This window comes from Melospiza georgiana, chromosome 6, assembly GCF_028018845.1.
Source record: "Melospiza georgiana isolate bMelGeo1 chromosome 6, bMelGeo1.pri, whole genome shotgun sequence".
Taxonomy (NCBI): Eukaryota; Metazoa; Chordata; class Aves; order Passeriformes; family Passerellidae; genus Melospiza; species Melospiza georgiana.
Window position 1 is genome coordinate 22,170,971 of NC_080435.1, and position 25,779 is coordinate 22,196,749.

Here is a 25,779-nt window from a genome sequence, read left to right on the forward strand (position 1 = left end):
AGGTGATTGGGACTGTCACATGGGTGACAATGCCAAAGCATAGTGGGCACAAATGGGAGGTGGCATTGCCTGGGGTGACAGTCACTGACTCGAGTGACAGTGCCAGGGGAGCAGGGGACACTGGGATGGAGGTGACAGTGCCCTCGGGGTGACCGGAACTGCCGAGTGCGGCTGCTGGCAGGGACAGCATGGGGAGGTGACAGCACCCGGGGACAGCCGGGGGGTGCCGAGCGGGGCGGGGGACAGGGGACACTGCAAGAGTGGCCGAAGGCGGCAGCGGCCGAAGGTGGCAGCGGCCGAGGCGCCCATGGCCGGTGTCCCAGGCCGGCCCCGCCGCTTCCGCCCGGCCGCGGGCAGGGGCGGGTCCCTGCCGCCGGTTCCCGGTACTGGCGGGTCCCGCCCGGTTCCCGGTAGCGGCGGGGCCGTGCCAGCTCCATGTCGCGCAGGGCCATGGAGCAGCCCCGGCGCATCACCGACTCCTTCCCGCGGCGGCGGCGGCGGCGGGGCCCGGGGCGGCCCCCGGGCCGGCTCAAGGACAGGAAGGACAAGGACCAGGACCAGGACAAGGCGCAGCTGAAGGTGCGGGACTGTCACCGCGGCCCCTCGCAGCCCCCCCCGGACCCGGCGCTCATGGAGATGTTGCGGCGCTTCGACCTCGCCTGGGAGTACGGACCCTGCAGCGGTGAGCGCCCCCGGTTCCCCCCCTTGTCCCGGTGGTCCCGGGCTCCCCCCGGCCCCGCTGAGCCCCCGGTATCCCGCAGGGATCACCCGCCTGCAGCGCTGGGAGCGGGCACAAGAGCTGGGGCTGAGCCCCCCCGGGCCCATCCGTGACGCCCTCCTGGAGCACCGCGACAACCCCGATGTCACCTACAGGTGTGTGTGGGATAGGCTGGGATGGGCTAGGGTGGGATGGCACCTGCCCTCCCCAATGACCCCGCTGTGTCCCCACAGCCTGTGGCACGAGTACGAGCTCTGAGCGGCTGCGCCAAGGGAGCAGAGAAACCATTCCCGACACCCCAAGACCCTATTGCAGGGACCCCGAGTGGATTAAAGCTGGTGTGAGCGAAGGAAGGGGTGCCGTGTGCTGTCTGGGGGGCACGGGGTGGGGTGAAGCCCTTGGGGTGCAGGGGGAGGGCAGGGAGTTGCATCCCCCCCAAAAAAAGCCAGGTGAGGTGTCCATCTCACAGTTTGATGTCACTCAGCTGGGACTCAGGGAGAAAAATGTGTTCTTGGGTGGAGAAAGGGAGGTGGGATTTTTTTCCCCAGGAATGGGGTGAAAAAATGAAGAATGAGGTATAAAATCAGCTTAAAGTGAGCTCAGGGGGCTGTGGATGGTGGGGATGTCCTGCAGCGGGGTGGGAAGAGTGTCCTGTGGGATTCATATGTTTAATAGCCCAAATTAGCAGCTTTGCTGTGTGCAGAATCAAAAATAACAGCATGTGTCTGTTAATTATTCAGGTTATCAATGACTTAATTCACCAGCTCTTTCTGTTGTTTCATCAATAAAATAAATTGTTTCTATCTGTGGTGGGTCTAGCTTTGATTAAATGCTACTGCACCCACTAGAATGTATTTACTTATTTTTTCTTGATTGCTTTGATGCTTTTTATCAGCTTTAATTTTGGGGATAGGGATGTTTATATGGTGGACTTTAATAGATAGTTTTTTCTCTTGGTAGTGACATATTTTTAATTTTAGCAGTTTTAATTGTTTTTTTTAATGCTGCTAATTAGTATTTTTAAATTTTTCTAGCTATCCTCACAGAATACTATTTATGAATTAGTGTAGAGGTAGAGTTTTGGCTGCAATGGAGCACTGGAGCCAGCAGTAATTTGAGGTGGGATAAAGTGGGATGGGGTGGGATGGGTGGGGGGTCACTCAGAACTCCCATCCCACTTGCACTGCAGGCTCCTGACCCTCTGGATTGCATTATCCAGCTGGATCTGGTCTTGCTGTTGGAGCTGCAGTCCCTTGGATATCTTCTACAGACAGGACATAATTCCTCTGCTGGGCACAGAATGGAGGTGCTTAGGAAATCTCCCAAAAATAAGCATCCTACACCCAGCCAACCCAGGGCTGTGCCCTCCTGGTGGGAAGAAGGAGGGAGATTCCCACTCTCCTTCCTTGGCAGAGGGTCAGTCCCAGCCTGGTGGGTGTCCCAGGAAAGGGGGAAGTCTCTGGGATGGCTCCAGCTGCAGGAACAGCCCTGGGAGATGGAGATGGACAGCAGCAGCCTCAGGGACAACTTCCAGCCAGGAACCTCCTTCCCTGGGAGGGTTTAGGTGGAATTTTAGGAAGAAATTCCTCTCTGTGAGGGTGGTGAGGCCATGGCACAGATTGCCCAGAGAAGCTGTGGCTGCCCCAGGCTTGGGAGTGTCCAGGCCCTTGTTCAAAGGAGCATGAAGTAACCTCGGCTAGTGGAAGGTGTCCTGTGGGCCAGGGGTGACAACATGGAGGGACACCATGGTGGGAGGGGGCTGACACCATCTCAGGGAGAGGCGGGGGGAGCACTTGGCTTTCCCCTCCACCACGGCCACAGCGAGCTGCGGGCTCTCTGTGTGCTTCAGTCCTCGGGACTGCCCCGGTCCCGCTTCCAGCCCAGGCCTAGGCCGCGGCGGTTGCCATGGCAACTCGGAAGTTGTGATCCTCGCGCAAAGGCCGCCGGGAGTTGTAGTTCCCCCGTGCCGCACAAAATGGCGCCGCTGGGTCCCTGTGCCCGCCCGGTGTCCCCAGAGCGTTCACTCCGGTCCATACTGACAGCAGCCCACCCTCCAGGTGCTCAGGGTCACAAAGCCACCAGGGGCTGCCATTTCCACGCTTTATTGCCAGTGCAGGAGCAGTGTCGGTGTTTGTGTGCGTGGGGCTGGGGCAGAGGCACGTCCCAGCCCCAGGGTGCGGGCAGGGCGTGGGCGGGACGTTCCGGCTCTCCGGCCACGCCCACATGCGTAGGCCACGCCCATCCCCTTGTTGCTATGGCAGTGAGTAGGTCCTGTCTCATGCCCCCCAAATTAAGGCGTGGGTTCATCTGTGTGGGCGTGGCCAGGTGCATGGGTGTGGTCATCACTATGGGTGTGGTCACAAAACGGAGCGGGGCCACCATCCAGGCTGGCCTGGCGCACCACGCGGCGCGGGCGGGACGAGGGTCGTGACCTCGGGGAGGGACCCTCTGCTTCCTCCGAGGCCTCAAACACCTGATGGGGGACAGTGGGGTCATGCCATGCTGCTGTCACCCCACAGCTGGACCCCCATTCTGCCCTGACCCCTGCTCACCTCCCCGGCCAGGGGCTCCCCCAGCGGCTCCAGGGGCTCGGGGTTTTCCAGCAGGCTGATGCTCCGCATGACAGAGCACAGGGAGATACGGGGGCGCCGGGAGGTCCCCAGCAGCCCCCCTGCAGCTGCCTCCTCCTCAGAGGGCTGTGGGGACGCCAGCGGGGAGCACAGCGGGGACAGGCCACTCGTGTCCCTTGCGGTGTCGTCCTCGGGGTGCGGCACCTCGGCCGCCCGCGGCTCCCACAGGCTGCTGTGCCGGCTGCCACAGAGCTGTCAATCAGTACCTGGCCACTCCCCCTGCTGGGAGCCACACCCCCTCGGCTGGGTGGGGCTCCCACGGGCTCCTCCCCCACAAAATGTCCCACATCTTTCCAGGTAGGGCACGGGCACTGAAGCCCCGCCCACCCACACAACGAGGTTTGGTCACAACAGGCCCCACCCAGGTGTCCCCCCCCATGTGTCCCCACTCACCTGGCGCTCAGGATGCCCTGGTAGAAGTCGAGCTGGCGCATGAAGCCGGGGTTGGGCAGGACGCCGGGCCGGCAGTGCCGGACGTGCCGCAGCGCCCGCTCCAGGGGCCACCCGAACTCCTTCATGGCGTAGGCCAGCACCGTGGCGGCCGAGCGGCTCAGCCCCATGCGGCAGTGCACCAGCGCCCGGCCTCCCGCCGCCCTGCGGCACCCGCCGCTGGCACCACGGCACCGGGCACTCGGGGACACCGTGTCCGCTGGGCTCCCAGTGTCCCCGAGGTGTCCCAGGGTCCCCAAGGTGTCCCAGTGTCCCCAGAGCTCCCAGTGTCTCCGAGATGTCCCAGGGTCCCCAGGATCCTCCAGCCATCCCAGTGTCCCCAGAGCTCTCCGTGTCCCCAGCCATCCCAGTGTCCCCAGAGCTCTCCGTGTCCCCAGCCATCCCAGTGTCCCCAGAGCTCCCCGTATCCCCAGCCATCCCAGTGTCCCCAGAGCTCTCCGTGTCCCCAGCCATCCCAGTGTCCCCAGAGCTCCCCGTATCCCCAGCCATCCCAGTGTCCCCAGAGCTCCCCGTATCCCCAGCCATTCCAATGTCTCCAGAGCTCCCAGGATCCTCTAGCCATCCCAGTGTCCCCAGAGCTCCCAGCATCCTCCAGCCATCCCAGTGTCTCCAGGTCTCCCCGTATCCCCAGCCATTCCAATGTCTTCAGAGCTCCCAGTGTCCCCAGCCACCCCACTGCTCCCCAGCATCCCATGCCCCAGCACCTCAAAACCTCTCCCTGTGTCCCCCTCTGACCCCCACCACCTCCAGCCCCTGTGCCCCCGGTGTCCCCCATGGTGTCACTGACCGGACGCGGGAGAGGAAGAGGAAGGTGTCGTTCCAGTGGGGCAGGAGCTCGGCCGCCTCCTCGTCGTACACCCGCACGTTCATGTACGTGAACAGCGCCGGGAAGAAGTTGTCAATCTCCCGCGCCACGTTCAGGATGTGGGTGACCCTGTGGGGACACGAGTGACACCCCCGGGGTGGCCTGTGGTGACCCCACGATGGTGCCACCCCACAGCGGTGCCACGTTGTGCTCACCTATTCTGCTGCAGCTCCTCCAGGTTGGCCGCGTTCCACTCAGAGCCCTGCGTGGTGACAGCGGTGAGGGGAGGGGACAGTGCCACCCGCCCCGCCCGCCGTGCCCGCTGCCCACCAGGAAGAGGTGCGGGAAGACGCGGGAAGGCCGATCCATCTGCGCCAGCACCAGCAGCATCTCGTTGTCAATGAAGTCCTTGTGCTCGGCCAGGCTGTGCCCCGTGCGCCGCTCCAGCTCCTCCCGCACCTGGGCGCCGCGATGGGTGAGGGATGGCCCTGCCAGCCCGCCCTGTCCCCAGCACACCCTGCTGCCACCCCGATGCCACCCACCTCCTTGGAGGTGACGTTCTCCAGGTCGGCGGTGGCCATCACCTCCCGCAGCAGCGCCCGCACCGCCTGCTCCGACAGCTCCGGCATGGCCGGCCTGCCACCAGCACCGGCACCACCGTGTCACCGCTGTCCCCTGCCCCGCCCGGGCCACGCCCTGCCAGGCGCGGCAGCGATTGGCCAGCGGGTGCAGGGTGTGGCGGGGCGTGGCGGGAGCTTACCGGAGGGGCGTGGGCGAGGCGGGGCGCACGGACTCGAGGTCGGCCATGGCCAGCCACTCGTTGAGGCAGCTCTGCTCCGAGCCCAGCGCCGCCGCGTAGCCGCGGGCCCAGGCCAGCGCGGGGCCGCCGGGGATGTGCCCGCCGCGGGCCGCGTCCTCGCAGGCGCGGTGCAGCTCCTGCAGCGCGGCCCTGCCGCACAGCACCTGCCACCCTGCGCTGCCACCGCCTCCCCGGTGCCACCCCCACCGCTGTGTCCCCCTCACTGGCCGTCCCCAGCGTGTGGGTGCCACCCAAGCCCTTCCCAGCTCCTTCCCCGTGACTGTGGCCATGATGATACCCACATCCCCTGTGCCCAGGATGGTGACAGCACCCCTTGTGTCCCTAGCAGTGCCACATCCCCCATGTCCATTGTGCAGCTGAGATCCCCTGTGCCCCTGGCAGTGCCCGTGCCCCCAGTCCCCGAGGTGGTGCCCACCCCCGTGGTGCTCTCCATGCCACCCACACCCCCCCGTGCCCAGGGTGGTCCCCACGTCCCCCATGGTCACGCCCAGGCCCTGCTCACCACATGGTCTGCACAGAGATGGGCTTGAAGATGCGTGTCTCTCCCCCTGATGTCACGCTGAACCCCCTGGGCATCAGGGGGACACACATAGGTCAGAGTGGGCACCCCGACCCCTCCAACTCTCTCCCTGTCCCAAAATTCCTTTCTCCCTTACCCATCGCCGTCGAGGAACACCTGGGTGTCGCTCCAGAGGGGCAGCACCATGCCCAGGGTGCAGCGGCTGGCCCTGGGGCAAGCAGGGGTCAGGGGGTGCCGACGCCTCCCCGGGCCCCCCCGCACCCCGCTCACCCCTCGTGGGCGAAATCCACTCCCAGCAGCGCCGTCTCCGCCTCGGCTCCCGCCTCCTCCGGCCGCACCAGCAGCAGGTACCGCACCCGCCGCGGCCGCGCCGACTCCAGCCGCACCGCCTGCCGGAACGGCGGGAATGCCGGGGGATCTGCCCCTTCCCAGGGCTCCCAGGGACCGGGGAGGAGCACCGCGCTGGGCCGTATCCCCTCCTCATCACTTCCCATTCCATCCCCATCCCATCCCATCCCATCCCATCCCATCCCATCCCATCCCATCCCATCCCATCCCATCCCATCCCATCCCATCCCATCCCATCCCATCCCCCCCTCCTCGATGCTACTGCTTCCCATTATCCCCATCCCATCCTATCGACTCCCCATCCCTATTGCATTCCCATACCCTTCCTCCCCATCCTGTCCCCACCTTCATACCAACCCATCCCCATCCCCATCCTGTCCCTGCTCCTGACCCCATCCATCTCTCTCCCTGTCCCCACGCCATTCCCGTGTTCCTGGAGGGTGGATCCCTGTCCTACCAGCCGGATGGCGTCCTGGGGGCGCAGCAGCTGCATCATGAGGTGCAGGTGCCGCTCCTGCTGTCCCGGGGCCTGGCAGGGGGGCTCGGCCGGAGGGGGCTCGGCCGGGGGGGGCTCCTCGGCAGGCAGGAGCCGCGCAGCCCCCTTGACCATGACGAAGCTCTGCCTGGGGGGCAGGAGGGTCCTGAGCACCCGGGGCACCCCCAGAGTGCTCCCCCAAGGGGGGAACTGTGTCCCCATCCCCCCCAGTGTCCCCCACGCTGAGGTTTTGGAGCCCCTCTCACCGTCGCTGCAGCTGGCCGCGTCTGGGAGCATCTTCCTCCTGCAAATTGGGAGGTGGTTCCAGAGGGAAATGTGACCCCAGGCTCGGGGGTCCCACAAGCCCCCACCAGCAGGGACACCGCAGTCCAGTGACCCCCGAAACCCACCAAATAGTGTGGGACCCAGCGGGGACATAGGGACCATTTGGGGGTCACACTGTGGAGATGGATCCCTGGGGACCCCCTCGGGATGGCGGGGGGCTGTCTCGTCCCTGTGCCCCTCATCCCTAGCTGGGTGAAAGCGCTGCAAGGGGGGCCTGGGATGAACACCCAGAAAGGCCCAGTGGTCATGGGGGGGGGGCACTAGGGGACACCGGGACAAGGAAGGGACTGGGAGAGGTGGCAAACTGAGTGGGAGCAGCTTGGGACAAACACCCCCATCCACACTCCATATTCCTCCCTCAGCTGTGGGGAAACCCCAGCCGGGAGCACAGGAAACACCGAGGCGTGCTGGGGGCAGCCCCGCTCCCGGTAAACTCCCATCAAAGTCCCATCGGAAGCGCCTGGGATGACCCCGCACCGGGAGCGACCGGAGCAACCTTCACCGTCCGGCCCGCGCTGGCACCCCCGGGACGGCGGCACCTTCCGCGCCGGGACCTTCCGGAGCTCCGGGAACCCCCGGTTCACTCCGGGACCCCCGCCCGACAAAGCCCCGCGCAGCCCGCACTCCCGGCACCGGGATCCCCGGAGCGGCCCATTTCCCCGGGGCACCGGGACCCGCAGCAGCTCCGGGAACGGCAGGAGCTCCGGGACGCCCCGGTCCGCCCCGTGCCCTCGCACCGGGGCCCCCGCGGCTCGGGGCCAGCCCGCACTCCCCCGGGCGCCCCCGTGCCAGCCCGCACCGGGACCTCCCGGGTCGCACCGGGACCCCCCGCCCGTCCCCGCCGGGATGCGCCGTCCGGTGCCGCACTCACCGCGGGGCCGCCGGCGGAGCCCCCCGCCCGCCGCACCGTCACCAGCGCCATGCCCCGCCGCGCCGCCCCCCCGCACCAGGAAGCGCCGCCGCTGCCCCGCCCGGACGGGAACGAGAACGGGAGCGGGAGCGGGCACGGCCGCGGGCACGTCCCGGCACGGCACGGCTCCCCCCGCCACGGGAACGCCGCGGCCGCGCCCCCCGGAGCGCCCCCCGGGCCCCACATCCGTGCGGGCAAGGCGGGATTGACCCTCCAGCACTTGAGACACCCCCGGATCCTCCAAAAGTGGGGACCATCTGAGGCTCCCTGGCTCTTGAGACCCTCCCCCAGGCGCCCAGAACGTGTGATGCCTTCCCCCGATCCCCAGAAACCGTGGATCTCCTGAGGGACACGGCACTGGGAACATTCCGGGTTTCAGCCTATGGGAATACCCCAAGTGTCCCCAGCAGCTCAGCCCCAAAGAGCCCCTTGTGACCCCACGGGTCCCCAGCCAAGCCCCCCTCCCTGGGCAGGGGTCTTTTCCCATGTAATATAAACAAAATAAACCATTCCTTGGGCCAGGAATGGGGGCACAGGGCCAGATTTGGGGTGAGCTGAGGAGGAGCAGCCCACTAGTGCCACCCACACGCTCACTGGATGAGCCCCATCACCTGAGCCCCACCCCAGCTGCAGGATCCATCCCTTTTCCCAGGCCCCACCCCTGGGACACCCCACCCATGACGCCCCAGGCACGGACACACGTGTGTATATATATATATAATATATGTATATGTATATGTACAGACATTCGGGGCCCCCCTGCCCCCCCACTGCCCCAAAGGATGAGGCCTGGGGGTCCCCCCAGCAGTCCCCCCCAACACTGCAGTGCCTTAAAATAGGGGTCACCTGCATCCCACGGGGACCCCCGGGTCCGTCCTGCCCCCCATGGGTCACAGTACAACACCAAAGAGGAGGGGTTCCCTAGGGAGGGCTCTGGGCACAGGTGAGGGTCCCTGGGCTGAGGTTTGAGCCTGGCGGGAGAAGAGCCCTGGATTGGGGGTCCCGGGGGTAGGAGGATCCCTGGATCAAATCCCCTGTGGGGGGCTGTACCCACATCAGGGGGGTCCCCGTCACGGGGGGGCCGTCCCGGCACCGGCTGCTCCCCAGGCAGGGCTGTGCCCGCCCCGGGCCATCCTGGTGTGGGACAGCGCCCGCACCGGGGTGTCCCCTGCCTGGGGTGTCCCTATCCCTGCAAGGGGTGTCCCCACGTGGGACATCTGCGTCCGTGCGTGGGCTGACCCCACATGGGACACCCCGGTCCCCGCGTGGGACGTCCCCGTGCCGGCGTGCAGCGCCCCGGGCCGGGCGCTACTTCTCGGTGAGGGAGAGGCGCAGGATGCGCTGCAGCTCCTCGTCCTCCTCGCGCCGCCGCCGCTCCCGCTCCTCCTGCTCGCGCTCCGACAGCGCCATGGCCAGCCGCAGCTGCTCCGCGAAGCTGCCGTACCCGGGCGGGCCCGGGGGGCTCCCGCCGCCCGCTCCCGGGGGGCTCCCGGCGGCCGGGGGCTCCGTACTGGGCCCCGCCTGCAGCAGCATGCTCTCCTGCAGCGCCCTGGGCAGGGGACAGCAGTGGGGACACTGCTGTGTCACGGCAGCCACACCCGTGTCGTGGGTGTCACACCCATGTCATAGCAGCCACACCCCCTCTGGCACACCTCTGCCCCACCCCTGGAGGCCACACCTCCTTCACAGCCCTTAAATGGCCTGGAGAGCAATGCCCCTCCCCACATGCCCCACCCAGCGGTTAGCCACGCCCATTATGGCCACACCCTTTGGGCAGCAAGAAGCTCCTCCCTTTCAGCCCCTCCCCTGGCCACACCCGGACACCTTTAGCCCCTGCCCCTCTAACCCATGGACCCTGTACCTGCCCCACCCCGACACCTTTCACCCCTGCCCCTCCCATCTCGGCCCTGCCCAGGTGAGGTGGGTGTGGCGCCCCAGGCCACGCCCCCACGGATGGAACCTCACCTTTCCAGCTGCAGGTCCTCATCGTAGGGCGGCGGCTCCGCGCCGGGGCGGGTGTTGGTCAGCGCCTCCCAGATGGTCACCTGTGGGGTGTGGCCATGCGTTAGGGGCGTGCCTAGGTGTGTGTGGGGCGTGTCCAGGTAAGGAAGGGGGCGTGGCCGCACCTGGTCGGTCTCGGTGCCGGCGTCCAGCAGGCTCTGCTGGATGGCGAACTGCAGCAGGTCGTCGTCCTCGTCGCGCAGGGGCTCGCTGCGCCCCGCGCCCAGCACCGTGTACCCCGCCGGCACCTCGAACACGCCCGCCTCCACCTCGCATGGGAATGGCCACGCTGCCACGCACGGTGAACCGTCAGCACTGCCCACGGCTGTCCCCGTGGCACCCCATGGTGCCCCATGGTGCCCCACAGCACCCCACGGCATCCCGTGACACCCCGCAGCCACCCTGCTCCGTATCCATGGAATCCCAGCCCTCCCGGCCCCCCAGGCTCACCTCTGGGCCCCGACGGCTGGGTGCCGGGGGGGTGGGCGCCGGGGGGCTCCTGGGGGGCGCAGATCCGCACGGAGCCCAGGGGCTGGTCACAGCCACACAGGTTGCTGAAGGTGATGCGGGCGTTGAGCACGTGGAACAGGGGGATCTCTGTGGGTACAGGCGCCAGTTGAGGCCCCATGAACTCCTGCCCCTGTTAATCCTGCCCCAAATGGAAGTTTTTCCCTCTCACCGATCTTGACAGGGAAGCCAGGGGGCAGCTTGAGGGTGATGAAGTCGCGCAGTTTGGCGAAGTGGGCGTTGGAGATGGCCATGAGGTCGATGATGGGCGTCACCTGCTCCGCCAGCGATAGCGGGTGCTGCTCGCACAGCCACAGCGTCGCCTTGAACCTGCCCGGGCACCACCGTGGGCACGGGGACTGCCAGGGCCACCAGCACCACCCCTGTGTGCCACCGCCCTGGCCACACCCCCGAGGTACAGACTGACATGGCCCCCGAGGACTCTGTTCCCACCCCGGGATGGTGGCCTCACCTCTGCACCTTGCTGGACATCTCGATGGGGCGCCCGATGTTGCGGGTCTCCAGGTCAAAGTGGGGGTCGAAGTACTCCTCGGGGGTGATGGCCGTGGGGTTGGTGGGGCTGGCAGCCTGCAGGACGGGTGCCTGAGGGGACAGCAGCACCGCTCAGCCCCCCTGGACACCCCCAGTGTCCCCAGGGACGCCCGGGATGGCCACTCACCCCGTTGTGGGTGCCGTGCTGCTGCGCAATGCCCAGGAAGGAGTGGAAGGGGGTCTTGGAGCCTGGGGGGAGAAGGGGGTGCAGGGTGAGGTGTGGGCAGTGGGCAGTGGGAAGGACTCCCAGGGCTGTCACCGGTCACACCCCTCATGGGTGGCAGACTCCACGCTGTCCCATGCCTGTCACATTATCCCCACAGTTTCCCACAGCTGACATGTCACACCCACAGTGTCCCACACCTGACACCTGTGCCACCCAGGAAAGGCGGCGTGTCCCCACTGTGTACAGGCCCCCTGATTGGCTGACAGGGCTGTCACCTTTGCTGCGTGACTTGTCCTGGTCGGAGAGATGCTCCGTCCTGGTCTTGGTGACCAGCTCCACGTTGCTGGCACTGTACACCTGCGTGGGGACACCGTCAGGCCTGCCACACTCCGGGCTGTCCTTCGTGTCCCCCATGTCTCTGTACTCACCTTGGCCTCGTAGCCACTGACCACCTCCATCTTCTCCGAGCGCCAGCCCCAGATCCCAGACTTGTTCCTGGGGGAGCAGGGAGGCCTCACTCACCCTCTTGCACCAGCGCTTCCTTCCCCTTCGCCCACGCTTCCCCCTCGCATGGCCCCTGCTCGCTGACACCTCCCCTTCCCTCCCTTCCCTCCTTCCCTCCCCTCTGCACCTCTCGAAGGCGATGTTCCGGGTGTCCAGGTGTGTGGACACGATGGGCGAGGTGAGCCGGCCGGCCACGTGCTCCTCGCTGGGCTGCATGGCCGCCAGCAGCAGCTCGGGCTCGTGCAGGGCCAGCGCCAGCGTCTCCGTGTACACCACCTGCTTGTCGTGGTCCACCTCCATCACCACAGCCCCCTCGTCTGCGTGGGGACACCCAGGGCTCAGCCCCATGTGACAACACCAGGCCTGGGGGACACTGGGGGGCTGGGGGGATTGGGGGTCCCTTGTACATGCGGGAGCTGAGGTGGTTCCCTCAGGGAGAATTAAGGTTTCCTTGGGGAATTGGGGGTGCCTGGTAAAAGAACTGAGGTGTTCCCCTTGGGAGGGGGTAACTGGAATCCCACATGGTCCCTAGAGGGGATCTGGGAGCATTCATAGTGCAGAGGGTCTGGGGAATCTCCAGGCAAGTCCCTGTAGGGAATCTGGGGTGTTTACAGGGCTGCACTTATAGTGCTCCCCACAAAGACTGGGAGGCCCCCAGGGAATCCAGCCAGGGGTGCAGAGGGTCTGGGGGCTCCCCAGGCTGACAGAGGTCCCGCGGGGGGCTGGAGCTGACCTTCCCCCTTGAAGATGTAGCTGCGGCGGCCGCGCTGCCACGTCATGTGCTCGAAGCCCAGCAGGGTGGTGTCCACCCGCAGGCTCTCGCCACGCTTCCACACGCGGTACACGTCGCTGGGACACACCTTGGACACCAGGGGCACTGCGGGCACAGGGACACGTCAGCCCCGCGGCTGGGGGGCCCTGGGGACCCCCTTCCCCTTCCCAGCCCAGCCACGCTTACCCCAGCTGGTGAACTCCCACTTCATCTCCACGTAGAAGTCGGATGCCTGGAAGGGATGAGAAGAATGGTGGGGGATGTGGAGGGGCTGGGGACTCCCTGATAGGGTCACTGGGGAGGGGGGGAGTCTGGGGTGAAGATATGGGGGTCCCTACTGGGGTCCTGGGTAGGGATCAGAGAGAATGGGGCCACTAGTGCAGGTCCACAGGGAAGGATAAGCAGCGAGTCCCACAGGATAAGGATAAGCAAGGGGTCCCCAGGGAAAGAATGGAGTCAATGAGAGCTTCTAAGGAGAATTTGGGGTCCCTTCTCAGACCACTGAGGATGTGGGAAGTCTGGAGAGCAGGGGTGGGGATCCCTATTGGGGTCCTGGGTGTGGATCAGGACAATGTGAGGAAGTGGGGTTGGATAGGCAAGGTGTCCCTGGGGAAAGAATGGGGTCATGGAGAAGACAGGGGCTCCTGGGGAGACTTGAGGGGTCTCTGCTGGAGTCACTGGCGAGGTGGGGAGTCTGGAGCCAAGGGATGGGGCTGGTGGGTGTCCCTGGGGGTCTCTGTGGTGCAGGGTGCAGTTCTGGGGGCTCTACCCGCCGCAGTTTGCTGAGCAGCTCGGGGATGCCGGCGAGGCGCCGCGTCGCACGCTGGTAGTCACGGTACTGGAGCACCAGCTGCACCATCTCGGGGTCCCCCGTGCTCACCGCCTCCTGCAGCACTGGGGACACGGGGTGCCATCAGCTGGAGGCCACCCGCCGCCCCGGCTGGTGTCCCCAAGTCCCCGAGGTGTGCCTGTACCCGTCCATCCGTTGGCGTTCTCCCGGCCCACGTTGGCGTTGTGCCGCAGCAGCACCCGCACCGACTCCAGGTGGCCCAGGGACACGGCCAGCTCCAGCGGCGTGCGGCCACGCGGGTCTGTCAGCTCCACGTCGTGCTGCAAGGGTGCTGGGGTCACTGTCCCCTCCCCGTGCCACCCCAGTGCTCACCCTGTGTCCCCCATGCTCCCAAGGCCTTGTGCTCCCAGCCCCCCCTTCTCCCAGTGCAGCCAACTCCATCCCAGTGCTCCCGGCTGCTTCCAGGCCTTTGGTGCTACAGTCCCTTATTATCCCAGTGTCACCAGTCCTTCCAGTGCCACCAGTTCTTCCAGTGCTCCCAGTCCCCGAGTCCCAGTCTCCCCGGTACTCCCAGTCCCCACACCACTCCCAGTCTTGCTCCAGCACTCCCAGTTCCCCCAGATGCTCCAGTGCTGTCCCCTCCACCCAGTGCCGCCAGCTCCCTGTGCTCCCAGTCTTCCCAGCCTCCCTCCAGTTCCCCCAGTCCCCCGTGGCCCCAGTTTCCCCGGCGCTCCCAGTTCTCCCATCCCCTGTGCCCCACCTCCCCTAGCGCTCCCAGTCCCTCTGCAATGCTCCCAGTGCTCCCAGTGCTCCCAGTGCCCGGTGTCCCCAGCCTTCCCTAATGCTCCCAGTCCCCGCAGTGCTCCCAATATCTCCCAGTGCTCCCAGTCCTGCAAGGGTCCCTGTCCCCGCAGTGATCCCAGTATCTCCCAGTCCCTCCAGGCTCCCTGTCCCCGCAGTGCTCCCAGTATATCCCAGTGCTCCCAGTCCCTCCAGGCTCCCTGTCCCCGCAGTGCTCCCAGTATATCCCAGTGCTCCCAGCCCCTCAAGGGTCCCCATTCCCACAGTGATCCCAGTATATCCCAGTGCTCCCAGTCTCTCAAGGATCCCAGTCCCTGCAGTGCTCCCAGTACCTCCCAGCGCTCCCAGTACCTCCCAGCGCTCCCAGTACCTCCCAATGCCCCTAGTCCCTCCAGGCTCCCTGTCCCTGCAGTGATCCCAGTATATCCCAGAGCTCCCAGTCCCCGTAGTGATCCCAGTATCTCCCAGTGCTCCCAGTCCCCATAGGGCTCCCAGTATATCCCAGTGCTCCCCGTCCCCGCAGTGCTCCCAGTATTTCCCAGTTCTCCCAGTCCCCACAGTGCTCCGAGTATCTCCCAGTGCTCCCAGTATCTCCCAGTGCTCCCGGTCCTTCCAGCCCTCCCAGCATCCCCCCTCCCCCCCCCGCGCACAGCATTCCCGGTTTTCCCCAGCGCTCCCAGTCCCCCCCAGCATTCCCAGTCCCCCCCTCCCCGCGCTGCAGGCCCCGCCGTTCTCCCTCCCCTCCCCTCCCGCCCGCTCCCGTTCCCGGTGCCGGTGCGTGGGGGGTGCCCGCTCCCCGGCGCCGCTCCCGGTGCCGCTCCCGGCGCCGTTCCCACCGTCCCCGCGCGCAGGGCGCTGTCCAGCGCCTGGTGCCGGTTGTGCCAGACGAGCCGGTGCAGCGGGAAGGTCTCGGCGGGCCGGGCCATCCCGGCACCATGTCCCCGGGGCCGCCGGGGCGGACGGACCGGGCCGCAGCGCGGGGCCTGCCCGCAATGGCTGCGCGGGGGCGGCGGCGGCGCAGCGCGGCGGCGCGGGGCGGGGCCGCACCGGGCACCGGCAACCGGCAACCGGCAACCGGCAACCGGCAACCGGGAACAGGCAGCGGCACCAGGAACGGGAAACGGGGACGGCATCGCAGCCGGGAACGGGCACGGGAAAGGGAGCGGAAAAAGGGAACGGGCATTGGCACCGGGCACGGGAACGGCAAAGGGAGCGGGAACGGGGCGCCAGGAAGGGGAACAGGCACCGGGTACGGGAATGGAATTGGCACTGGGCACGGGAACGGCAGCAGGAAAGGGAACGAGGGGTCGGGAGTGGGGCACCGGAAACGTTATTGGCACCGGGAATGGGAGCAGGCACCGGGAACGGCACCAGCGCCGGCGATTGTGGGCACCGCCACTGCAGCAGCACCGGGAATGCGACTGGAACCGGCACCGGACACAGCCTGGGGCTGCACCCTCTCACATTCGCCAATCGGGATTGCAGCCAGGGACCCTCTGGCTCCTCGCTGATCCCCGGTACCAGGGTCTGATGGTGCCTGGCATCTCCTGCTGGGCACCCTGAGCACACACCCGGGGCTCCCTGACCCCTTTACATCATAACATCAGTGGAGGGGTACCTGGTGTTCAGGACCGTCGTGCATCCCATCCCATCCCATCCCATCCCATCCCATCCCATCCCATCCCATCCCATCCCATCCCATCCCATCCCATCCCATCCCATCCCATCCCATCCCATCCCATCCCCAGGAATGCTGGAGCACCAGCCCGGCTGTGCCGCACCCTGACACGCTGCCCTCAGGCAGGGTGTGGGCAGGAGAGGTGGCACCTGCACTGCCTGGTGACAAGTGACATCCCTGGGGACAGAGCAGCAATGGGGGACACAACCTCCAGCAGCCCATGCTGGCCCGGGACCCCATCCTGTGAAGCTTGGGGATGCTCCAGAATGTCCCCAAAGTGCTGGTGTGTCCACAGGGGGACAATCAGGAATCTCCCACACCACAGGAGGTGACAAGGACTCCATGCCACCCTCAGCGAGTGTGAAGCCATCTCTCCCTCCCACACTGAGGTGGAGCTGGATGGTGTTTTTCGATGTTTTTATTATAAAAACTTTTTTTCTGGCATTCTCACATCTCTGCTCATGAAAACCTCACTCACCCACTGCCCCTGCCCTGCCCCGTGCCCCCCCTGCCCGGTGCCCCCCAGCCCCGGGAGCAGAGCGACCAGAGACTAATATTTACAGATACTGCTGGGACTGGGGGGCAGGGGCACCCCGTGCCCACCCGTGGCTGATTTAAGGGGGTCCCACCCGCTCCCTTCTCCTCAGGAGGGGGGCAGGGGCTGGGGGTGCCCTGGATCAGGGCAGGAGGGGCAGTGGCAGAGCGGGGGGCGCAGGGGACCCGTGGCACAGTATTTACAGGGGGTCCCCCTGGGCACTCACTCACTCACTCACTCACTCACTGCCACACACGCACACGAGGGGTGCCACCCACGGGACGGGCACAGCCACACGGGGAGGGGGGACATGCCGGCTGGGGACCCCGCCGGCCCCTTTGGCACACACGGCCCTGGGGAGCGGGCGGGAGGGACGGGGGCTGCCTTCATCTGAGCCGGAGAGTTCCTGCAGGGCCGGGGGCACACCGGGGAGAAGGTGCCAGGCCGCGTGCCCGCTGTGTCACCGCGCCGCCGGGTGACACCGGCACCGGGCGCGTCCCCTCCCCGGAGAGCAGGGGACACGCGGGAACCCAACCCAATAAATTAGAGGTGGGGTGGGAAGGGGTGAGGGGGCGCGGGGAGGGGTCAGAGCCCGTTGTGGGAGCGCTGGATGAAGGGCACTTTGCTGAGCTCCACCACGGGCGAGCGCGGCTTGTTCTGCATGCGGGGCACCCGCTGCAGCAGCTGCTGCGCCTGGCGCTGCGCCTCCCGCAGCTCCTTCCGCCACTGCACCAGCTCGGGGTCGCTCTGCGGGGCAGGCAAATGGCTCAGGAGCGGGCACAGGGCAGGGCTGGACCAACCCAGCATGCCAGGGCTGTGGGGTTGCCCCACGTTTGCAGTATTGATGCCCTGGAGTGGCTTGAAGGACTAAACATGCAAGTGGCCAGCAAGGGGGGATGGCTAGCAGGAGCAGGGGGATGGCTAGCAGGGAGCAGGAGGGATGGCTAGCAGGGAGCAGGGGGATGGCCAGCAGGGAGCAGGGGGATGGCTAGCAGGGAGCAGGGGGATGGCTAGCAGGGAGCAGGGGGATGGCCAGCAGGGAGCAGGGGAATGGCTAGCAGGATCAGGGGGATGGCTAGCAGGGAGCAGGAGGGATGGCTAGCAGGGAGCAGGGGGATGGCTAGCAGGGAGCAGGGGGATGGCTAGCAGGGAGCAGGAGGGATGGCTAGCAGGGAGCAGGAGGGATGGCTAGCAGGGAGCAGGGGGATGGCTAGCAGGGAATAGGGGGATGGCCAGCAGGGAATAGGGGATGGCTAGCAGGGAGCAGGGGGATGGCTAGCAGGGAGCAGGGGGATGGCCAGCAGGGAGCAGGGGGATGGCCAGCAGGGAATAGGGGATGGCTAGCAGGGAGCAGGGGGATGGCTAGCAGGGAGCAGGGGGATGGCCAGCAGGGAGCAGGAGGGATGGTTAGCAGGGAGCAGGGGGATGGCTAGCAGGGAGCAGGGGATGGCTAGCAGGATCAGGGGGATGGCCAGCAGGGAGCAGGGGATGGCTAGCAGGGAGCAGGGGAATGGCTAGCAGGATCAGGGGGATGGCCAGCAGGGAGCAGGGGATGGCTAGCAGGATCAGGGGGATGGCCAGCAGGGAATAGGGGATGGCTAGCAGGGAGCAGGGGGATGGCTAGCAGGGAGCAGGGAGATGGCCAGCAGGGAGCAGGAGGGATGACTGGCAGGGAGCAGGGGGGATGGCTAGCAGGATCAGGGGGATGGCCAGCAGGGAGAAGGAGGGATGGCTAGCAGGGAGCAGGGGGATGGCTAGCAGGCAGCAGGGGGATGGCTAGCAGGGAGCAGGAGGGATGGCTAGCAGGGAATAGGGGGATGGCCAGCAGGGAATAGGGGATGGCTAGCAGGGAGCAGGGGGATGGCCAGCAGGGAGCAGGGGGATGGCCAGCAGGGAATAGGGGATGGCTAGCAGGGAGCAGGGGGATGGCTAGCAGGGAGCAGGGGGATGGCCAGCAGGGAGAAGGAGGGATGGCTAGCAGGGAGCAGGGGGGATGGCTAGCAGGGAGCAGGGGAGATGGCTAGCAGGGAATAGGGGGATGGCTAGCAGGATCAGGGGGATGGCTAGCAGGGAGCAGGGGGGATGGCTAGCAGGGAGCAGGGGGATGGCTAGCAGGGAGCAGGGGGATGGCCAGCAGGGAGAAGGAGGGATGGCTAGCAGGGAGCAGGGGGATGGCTAGCAGGATCAGGGGGATGGCCAGCAGGGAGCAGGGGGAATGGCTAGCAGGCAGCAGGGGGATGGCTAGCAGGGAGCAGGAGGGATGGCTACCAGGGAACAGGAGGGATGGCTAGCAGGCAGCAGGGGGATGGCCAGCAGGGAGAAGGAGGGATGGCTAGGAAGGGAGCAGGAGGGATGGCTAGCAGGCAGCAGGAGGTGGCCAGCAGCCAGGGGGACAGGGGGTGACACTCACGTCGCACTGCAGCACGAACTGCTTGCCCCCGCGGATGCGGAGCAGGATGCACTTGCGCTCCTTCACCTGCGTCTCCTCCACCGAGTCGATCTCCTCCATGGTGAGCAGGGACTGCTGGGGGGACAGGCTCAGCCCGGTCCCCAGGGCGCCCCCAGCCCTGCCCCCGGTGCCGTGCCCCCCTTACCGGTGACTCGCCCTCCCCGCGCCACTCCAGGCGGTTGGGGAAGAGGTAGAAGTAGCGGCGCTGCCACTGCGTCAGGAAGGGGTTGCCCAGCTTGGCCATGTAGCCGTGCATGATGCAGTCCTTGCCCATGGCGTACTCTGGGATCACAGGCAGGCAGGATCAGCACGGGGATGTGCCCAGGGGTGGTTCAGGGCGGGCATTCCCGGCCCCACTCACCCTCCTCGTGGCCCAGCTGCTTGTTCTTGGCCTTCTTGCGGGCCTCCAGTTTGTCGGTGTCGGCGTTGACGGCATCGAAGACGGTCTCGGTGACCTCCTGCTGCCAGCGCTCCGAGATGGTGAGCGGGAAGTTGCGGTACAGCTCCTGGTCGCTCTCCAGCAGCTGGGCAGGGTGGGATGCTGGAGTTATGCCCAGGTGAGGGGCAGTGGGACACCCTATGCCCCCAGGCTTGGCCTCTGTACCCGGTACCTTGATGCCCTTGGTGTCCTCCTCGTCAAAGGAGCCGATGTCGAAGGCGTCGGCCGCGTTCACCTCGCCGCGGGGTGGGACGAGGGGCGGTGGGTACTGTGGGCAGCAGTGCGGGTCAGAGCGGGGTCTGCCCACCTCTGTGTCCTTGTCCCTGTCCCCAGCCATGGGCACAGCCCCCTCACCTTCTGCAGGAACACCATCTGCCAGTCCAGGCCCTTGAAGAAGGGCTCTTCCTTCACCTCCTGCGCCCTGCGGAAGGAGGAGGGTGGGTGAGCGTGGCCGCAGGGACACTGTGCAAGCACACCTTGTCCCATCCCCTGGGGTCCTGTGGGACACTCACCCTCGGCCCATGCAGCCCAGGCGCCGGTTGACATCCCGCTGCAGCAGCCCCTCGAGCAGGGAGCGCAGCTCTGGGGAGAAGGAGTCCGGCAGCTCCACAGCCTGTGGGAGATTCCATGAGATCACAGCTGAGCGGGGACAGGGACATACGGTGACACACAGCTGGGCACAGACACGTGCTCCAGGCAAAGACCGGCCATCCCTGACCCCCTGTGTGCCTCCCACGTCCTGCCCACAGCCCCCCAGTGCCCCCACCCCCACCCACCATGGTGAGGGTCATCCGGTCAATCTCGTGCTTGTCCTTCGTCTTGTGCTGCCGGAACGGGCTGTGCCTGCGGCGTGCAGGGAGAGGGGGCTCAGCAGTGCCCAGCTGTGCCCAGCTGTGTCCAGCTGTGCCCAGCTGAGCCTGCACTCACCCCCGGAGCAGCTTGAAGAGCATGCAGCCCAGCGAGAACCAGTCGGCGCTGCTGTCGTAGGCCACCCCCTTCTGCAGCACCTCCGGCGCCATGTACCCGTGGGTGCCCCTGGGGAGGGGGCACAGGGGGGTCAGGGGCCGCCCCGGGCGCGGAGGCAGGGCGGGCAGGGGTGTGGGCACACTCACACGCTGGCGTGGGGCTTCTTCTTGGAGAAGTCGCAGGCCAGGCCCAGGTCGGAGATGCGGACGTGGCCAAACTCGTCCAGGAGGATGTTTGCTGGCTGTGAGGACACCGGGGGACACCCTGAGCCCCAGAGTGGCCCGTGGGTATGGGGTGGTGAGCCTGGGAGGCTCTCTGGGATTTGGAGGTGTCTGAGTGCTCCCAAAGTCTCAGGGTGCCCACGGATTTTGCTGTTGGGGTGTCCATCAGATCTGAGAGTGCCTTCTGGGCACTCCCACAGTGTTCTGAGGGGAGGGTTTGTGACACCTGAGGGTGCCCACAGGGCAGTGCAGGGGGTGCTAAAGGGATGTCCTGGGGATGTCCTGCGGGTGGGGACGGTCACCTTGAGGTCACGGTACACCACGAAGCGGCGGTGCATGTGCTCCAGGCCCAGGATGATCTCGGCCGCGTAGAACCTCATCTCCGCCTCCGAGAAGACGCCGTGCTGGGACAGGTGATAGTGCAGGTCCCCCCCTGTGGGGACAGGGACTGGCTGTCACCCAGAGCGCTGTGGCAGGGGTCTCTGTGCCCCGGGAGTGGCTCAGGGCAGGGGTCTCACCGTTCATGAGGTCGAGGATGAAGCTGAGCTTGTCGGGCGTGTGGAAGGCATAGGACATGCACACGATGAACGGGCAGTCCTGGCGGGAGACACGGGGTCACCCTCCCTGTCCCCGTCCCCTGCCACCCTGTCCCCAGCCCAGCACCCGTGTCTCCTCACCCCAGTGCTGACGAGGGACAGCATGATGCGCTCGTTGAGGGCCAGCGTCTCGCCCTGCTTCATCTTGATGCGTTTCTTGTCCAAGCACTTCATGGCGTACCTGGCGGGGACACGGAGTCCCTGCGGCCACCGTGTCCCCACAGCAGGGCCAGCACCCACCTCCCACCCACGGCTCCCCAACACGTGTCACCACAGCAACGCCACTGGGCCCCCCAGCACCCCAAACCCCAGGAGGGCCCCTGGGTGCCGGGGCATTCCCGTTACATTTTGCCCGTGTCCGCTTTCCGGCAGCCGTAGACCTCCCCGAAGCCGCCGCGGCCGATGATTCGGTGAACGCTGAAGTCGTTCATGGTGAGCTGAGGAGGAGAATGGCGTGAGCCTGGACACCGAGCCCTGCCCCAGTGTTCCCAGGTGAGGGACACAGGGGCTCCCTGGAAGCACATCCCGCTCCCTGGGAGGTGGGGGACAGGGGTCCTGCTCACATGGATGTTCAGCTCCACGTTCTTCCACTGGCAGAACCGCGTGAACTTGTCACTGCAAGGAAGAGCAGAGAGGGCAAGAGTGGAGATCCTGGAGAAACATGGCCCTCAAAGACTCCCTGGATTTGTCTGGAGGCAGGGAGCACCCCCCAGGACACTTGGGAAAGGAAGAGGCCCCCAAGTCCCCAGTGTGGGCTGTGACACGGTGGGATGGGACACCCCAATCTGCACGGGAATTTCCTCCCAGCTCACCTCTCAATGAATTTCTGGAAGATGCCCCCACGCAGGTTCTGGCAGATCTCCTCAATGTAGGGCTGGGGAGGACACAGGGCTCAGTGCTGGGTCCCTGGGGCCACCCAGGTCACCCTGATCCCATCATTAGGTGGGGTCTCCTCTACCCCTGTGAATTCACATTCCCCCACTGCCACTCCCAGGCCCCTGGGGATGCTTCTGCCACCTCAGTCTCTGGGAACCCAAACACCACCAGCCCTGGGCACCCCTAGGGTGACATCCAGGGTCGCAACCACCTCCCTCTGAGGACACCCTGCTACCTCCCAGGGTAGCCCCCAGTCTCCCATCACCCTATGGGGACTACAAGCAATTCTCCCTCACTCCCAGCATTCTGGGGACCCTCTCACCATCCCTCGGGGTCTCCATTCCTCCTGGGACACACCTCTCCCATTTCAGGGGCTCCTGTCACCCCCAGCCCCCTCTAAGGATTAACTCTCCGAGTGTTAGAGGTGGCAAGGACCCCTTCCCTGTGTCAGGTGATGCCCACCTGAAAGAGGTCTGGGGGCACCTGCTTCTTGCTCAGGCGGCTCTGGACGTGCTCTGTGGCGCTCTTGGAGAAGGGCTGTGAAGGGGACAGGACCGTGTCACCTCGGGCAGAAGGGACAGTGGCCAGGCAGGGCTGCACCAGGCCACAGAGGAACCCCCATCCGTGGGGCTGGGATGTGGCTCCCGGGATGGAGCCTGTGGGGGGTGTGGGGCTGCCCCTGAGGACACTGTGGGCACAGCGGGGACACCCCTGCCACCCTGCTGCCCAGGGCACTCACGTGGGAGCAGGCCAGCAGCTCCTTCATGATGTAATGGTCGAAGATGTGGCGGCTGTGGGCGGCCCGCTCCTCCTCTGAGTCCAGCTTCTCGTACTTCTTGATCTGGAGAGGGCACAGCTCCAGTGGCACAGGGGCACAAGGAATGCTGGGCATTGTGGCCCCTCTGGGTGCCAGGTCCCATGGGAAGGGTTATCCCATCCCCTCAGGCAGTGTCTCCCAGCTCCTGGGCACTGTCACCTCAGGTGGTGCCCTTGGCACCGTGTCCAAGGAGGTACCAACCCCACTGCTGGTGCACCAGGGGGTTGTCCCCAAGTCCCCCTGTCTCACCTCCTCATAAAATTCCATCAGGGGCTTGGCCTCCTCGGCCTGGTTGAAGGCGAAATCCCGGAAAAGCAGGTAGCCTACAGGGACAGAGCCACAGCATGAGAGGTGACAGCCCCCCGGGCCAGGCCAAGGGACACAGGGACATCCCCTGGGCCTGCCCAGCCCTGCTGCCACCCCGGTGCGAGGCTTGGGGAAGTGCCAAGCAGGGACCAGTGCGGAGCTGGCAGGGTGACAGGGTGCCAGGCCCCAGCTGGCGTGGGAGCAGCCCCCTGGGGCAGTGAGGGGCTGCCGTGGGGCACCGTGGGGGCAGGGGCACGGGCGGGCACACGGAGCAGGGCGGACGTGCCCGGAAACCGCCGGAACAGCAGGAGGAAGTGAGAGGCGCTTCCTGCCCCGGACGGTTTGCGCTGGCGTGGGGGGAAGTGACAGGACAGGGGACACAGGGTGGGGAGCGTGGCGCAGCCCCCCGGCACCCCTGCCCAGCCTGGCCCCACACCCCCTCTGCCATCCCCGTGGCCACTCTTGCTGTCACGGTGGCCACCAGTGCCGTCCCCAGCCCAGCCACACTTGCCCCTGGGCTTGTGGCTGCTGGCCCAGGTGTCCCCCGTGTCCCCCACAGCCCCCGTGTCCCCAGCTCACCGATCTTCTGCGTGAAGATCTTGTCAAATGTCACCTCTCCCCGGTCCTCCAGGTACTTCTGCATGACGCTGCGGATGCTGGGGACACACCAGAGGGGCTCAGCCGTGCCCCCGATGGACGCCTGCTCCCCACCCTCCCCTCCTGCTCCTCCTGTGTCCCCAAGCCCCGGTGGCACGCGTGTCCTGCCATCCCGTGTGTCCCCACCCCAGCGGGGCACGTTGTGGGCGCCAGACCACAGCGTGTCCCACGCACTGGGGCCCAAAGGAGGGTGGGGACGAGTGTCACCCCCAAAAAAACCTCACAGGTGCCTGGCAGTGAAGGCACAGGAGGGTACCGGGTCTGGCACGGGGATGGGGGACTGTGACCCTTGGCACACCTGGGTACAGGTGTGTGTGTGTGTGTACACATGGGTGTGACACGGCTGGGTGGGACAGCAGGAAGTGTGTGTGTCCCTGTGTCTGTGTTTGTGCGTCCCTGTGTCAGGCAGGAAGTGCGTGTGTCCATGTCTGTGTGTCGGTCTGTGCAACAGGTGTGACACTTGTGTGTCCATATCCGTGTGTGTGTGTCCATGTCTGTGTGTCTGTCTGTGCAACAGGCGTGACACTTGTGTGTCTATTTCCGTGTCCATATCCGCGTGTGTCCATATCCGTGTGTCCATGTCCCTGTGTCCGTATCCGTGTGTGTCCATGTCCGTGTGTCCATACCCGTGTGTGCCTGTCCCTGTGTGTGCATGTCCGTGTGTCCATGTCCGTGTGTCAGGCCAGGTGTGACCGGCACACACGTGTGCGGGAGGTGTTCGTGACCCGCGGGCGCGTGCGAGCGGTACCGGGAAGGGGTGACCGAGGGACCGGGGGTGGGTGGCGGACGGACGGACGGACAGACGGACAAGCGGAGGGGCAGCGGCGGGGCCTCACCTGGGCTCGGGCAGGACGATCCTCTTGCTGGCGCGGGCGGCGGGCGCGGCGCGGCTCTTCTCCATGGCCATCAGGTAACTCACGTCCGCCAGCACCGCCTCCAGGTCCGCCATCGTGCCGCGCCGCCGGCCCCGCCGCCGGAGCCGCACCGGCCCCGGCCCGACCCGACCCGCCGGCCCCGGAACCGGAACCGCGCCCGGAAGCGGAACGGGGCCGGAGAGGAGCCGGGCGGAGGAACGGGGAGCGGCCGGGAGGGGCTCGGCGGCCCCGGGACGCGGCGGCGGCAGCGCCCGGAGCGGCGGGAGCGGAGCGCGGAACGGGGCGCGGCCGCACCGGGGCGCGGGCGGGGACAGCGGGGCTGGGCGGGGACAGCAGCGCCGCCACCGCCACGCCCGCCCGGGAGGGGCCGGGACACCGGCTGGGGCACTGGCCGTGTGTGTGACACTGGGTATATGTATGTGGCACTAGGTGTATGTGTGTGTGACACTGGTTGTGTGTGTGTGACACTGGGTGTGTGTGACACTGGTTGCGTGTGTGACACTGGGTGTATGTGTCTGGCACTGGGTGTGTGACACTGGGTGTATGTGTGACACTGTATGTGTGTGACACTGGTTGTGTGTGTGACACTGGGTGTATGTGTGTGTGACACTGGGTGTGTGACACTGTGTGTGTGTGACACTGGGTGTATGTGTGTGTGACACTGGGTGTGTGACACTGGATGTATGTGTGTGACACTGGGTGTGTGTGTGACACTGGGTGTGTGACACTGGATGTATGTGTGACACTGAGTGTGTGTGTGACGCTGGGTGTATGTGACACGATGTATGTGTGTGACACTGGGTGTGTGTGTGTGACACTGGGTGTATGTGTCTGGCACTGGGTGTGTGACACTGGATGTATGTGTGACACTGAGTGTGTGTGTGTGTGACACTGGGTATATGTGTGTGACACGGGGTTTGTGACACTGGATGTGTGTGTGACACTGGATGTGTATGTGACACTGGATGTGTGTGTGTGTGTGACACTGGGTGTGTGACACTGGGTGTGACACAGGATCCATGGCACTGGATGCCTGTGTGCCACCACGTGTGTGGCAGCCTGGGGTGCAACGGGTGTGACGGTGTCTCTGTGTGTGCCATTTTGTGTGTGACACTGTGAGAGACAGCATGGGTGTGTGACAGTGGCTCTGTGTGTGCGTGACATCATGTGTGTCATTCCACACTGCATGTGTGTGTGACCACATGTGCCACGTGTGGCAGCAGGTGTGACACCACATGCAGGGTCCCTGT

General features: G+C 65.9%; 4 protein-coding genes across 5 annotated transcripts; 1 reads left to right on the forward strand and 3 right to left on the reverse strand.

Annotated features, from left to right (window-relative positions):
* Positions 1-428: 428 nt before the first annotated feature.
* Positions 429-1,526, forward strand: POLD4 (DNA polymerase delta 4, accessory subunit). The gene is made up of 3 exons (XM_058026358.1): positions 429-682; positions 762-873; positions 952-1,526. Exons 1-3 carry the CDS (start codon positions 436-438, stop codon positions 974-976), a joined length of 384 nt encoding a protein of 127 aa, XP_057882341.1. The 5' UTR covers positions 429-435; the 3' UTR covers positions 977-1,526.
* A 1,309-nt stretch (positions 1,527-2,835) lies between these two features.
* Positions 2,836-8,033, reverse strand: SSH3 (slingshot protein phosphatase 3). Its single transcript, XM_058026355.1, has 14 exons — positions 7,983-8,033; positions 7,033-7,070; positions 6,749-6,914; positions 6,214-6,332; positions 6,080-6,151; positions 5,926-5,991; positions 5,364-5,552; positions 5,146-5,239; positions 4,934-5,062; positions 4,819-4,865; positions 4,586-4,732; positions 3,742-3,942; positions 3,271-3,529; positions 2,836-3,191 (listed from the first exon to the last, which is right to left on the reverse strand). The coding sequence occupies exons 1-14, from the start codon at positions 8,031-8,033 to the stop codon at positions 3,009-3,011; spliced, it is 1,761 nt and encodes a 586-aa protein (XP_057882338.1). The 3' UTR covers positions 2,836-3,008.
* A 735-nt stretch (positions 8,034-8,768) lies between these two features.
* Positions 8,769-15,111, reverse strand: ANKRD13D (ankyrin repeat domain 13D). Its single transcript, XM_058026018.1, has 15 exons — positions 14,951-15,111; positions 13,498-13,633; positions 13,293-13,417; positions 12,710-12,755; positions 12,485-12,628; positions 11,879-12,068; positions 11,676-11,742; positions 11,523-11,604; positions 11,209-11,270; positions 11,002-11,132; positions 10,702-10,859; positions 10,473-10,619; positions 10,148-10,311; positions 9,987-10,066; positions 8,769-9,570 (listed from the first exon to the last, which is right to left on the reverse strand). Exons 1-15 carry the CDS (start codon positions 15,038-15,040, stop codon positions 9,330-9,332), a joined length of 1,863 nt encoding a protein of 620 aa, XP_057882001.1. The 5' UTR covers positions 15,041-15,111; the 3' UTR covers positions 8,769-9,329.
* A 1,125-nt stretch (positions 15,112-16,236) lies between these two features.
* On the reverse strand, positions 16,237-24,638 carry GRK2 (G protein-coupled receptor kinase 2). Of its 2 annotated transcripts, none has more exons than XM_058026172.1 (21): positions 24,491-24,638; positions 23,577-23,653; positions 22,941-23,014; positions 22,614-22,715; positions 22,337-22,411; positions 21,811-21,872; positions 21,562-21,613; positions 21,344-21,435; positions 21,080-21,179; positions 20,921-20,999; positions 20,705-20,835; positions 20,328-20,422; positions 20,143-20,250; positions 19,992-20,058; positions 19,728-19,828; positions 19,570-19,636; positions 19,388-19,483; positions 19,138-19,300; positions 18,922-19,058; positions 18,738-18,848; positions 16,237-17,074 (listed from the first exon to the last, which is right to left on the reverse strand). In XM_058026172.1, the coding sequence occupies exons 1-21, from the start codon at positions 24,601-24,603 to the stop codon at positions 16,913-16,915; spliced, it is 2,064 nt and encodes a 687-aa protein (XP_057882155.1). In that variant the 5' UTR covers positions 24,604-24,638; the 3' UTR covers positions 16,237-16,912. The 2 variants fall into 2 exon arrangements, with proteins under 2 accessions (XP_057882155.1, XP_057882154.1); XM_058026171.1 differs by having other exon boundaries at positions 18,738-18,851.
* Between the last annotated feature and the right edge of the window lie 1,141 nt (positions 24,639-25,779).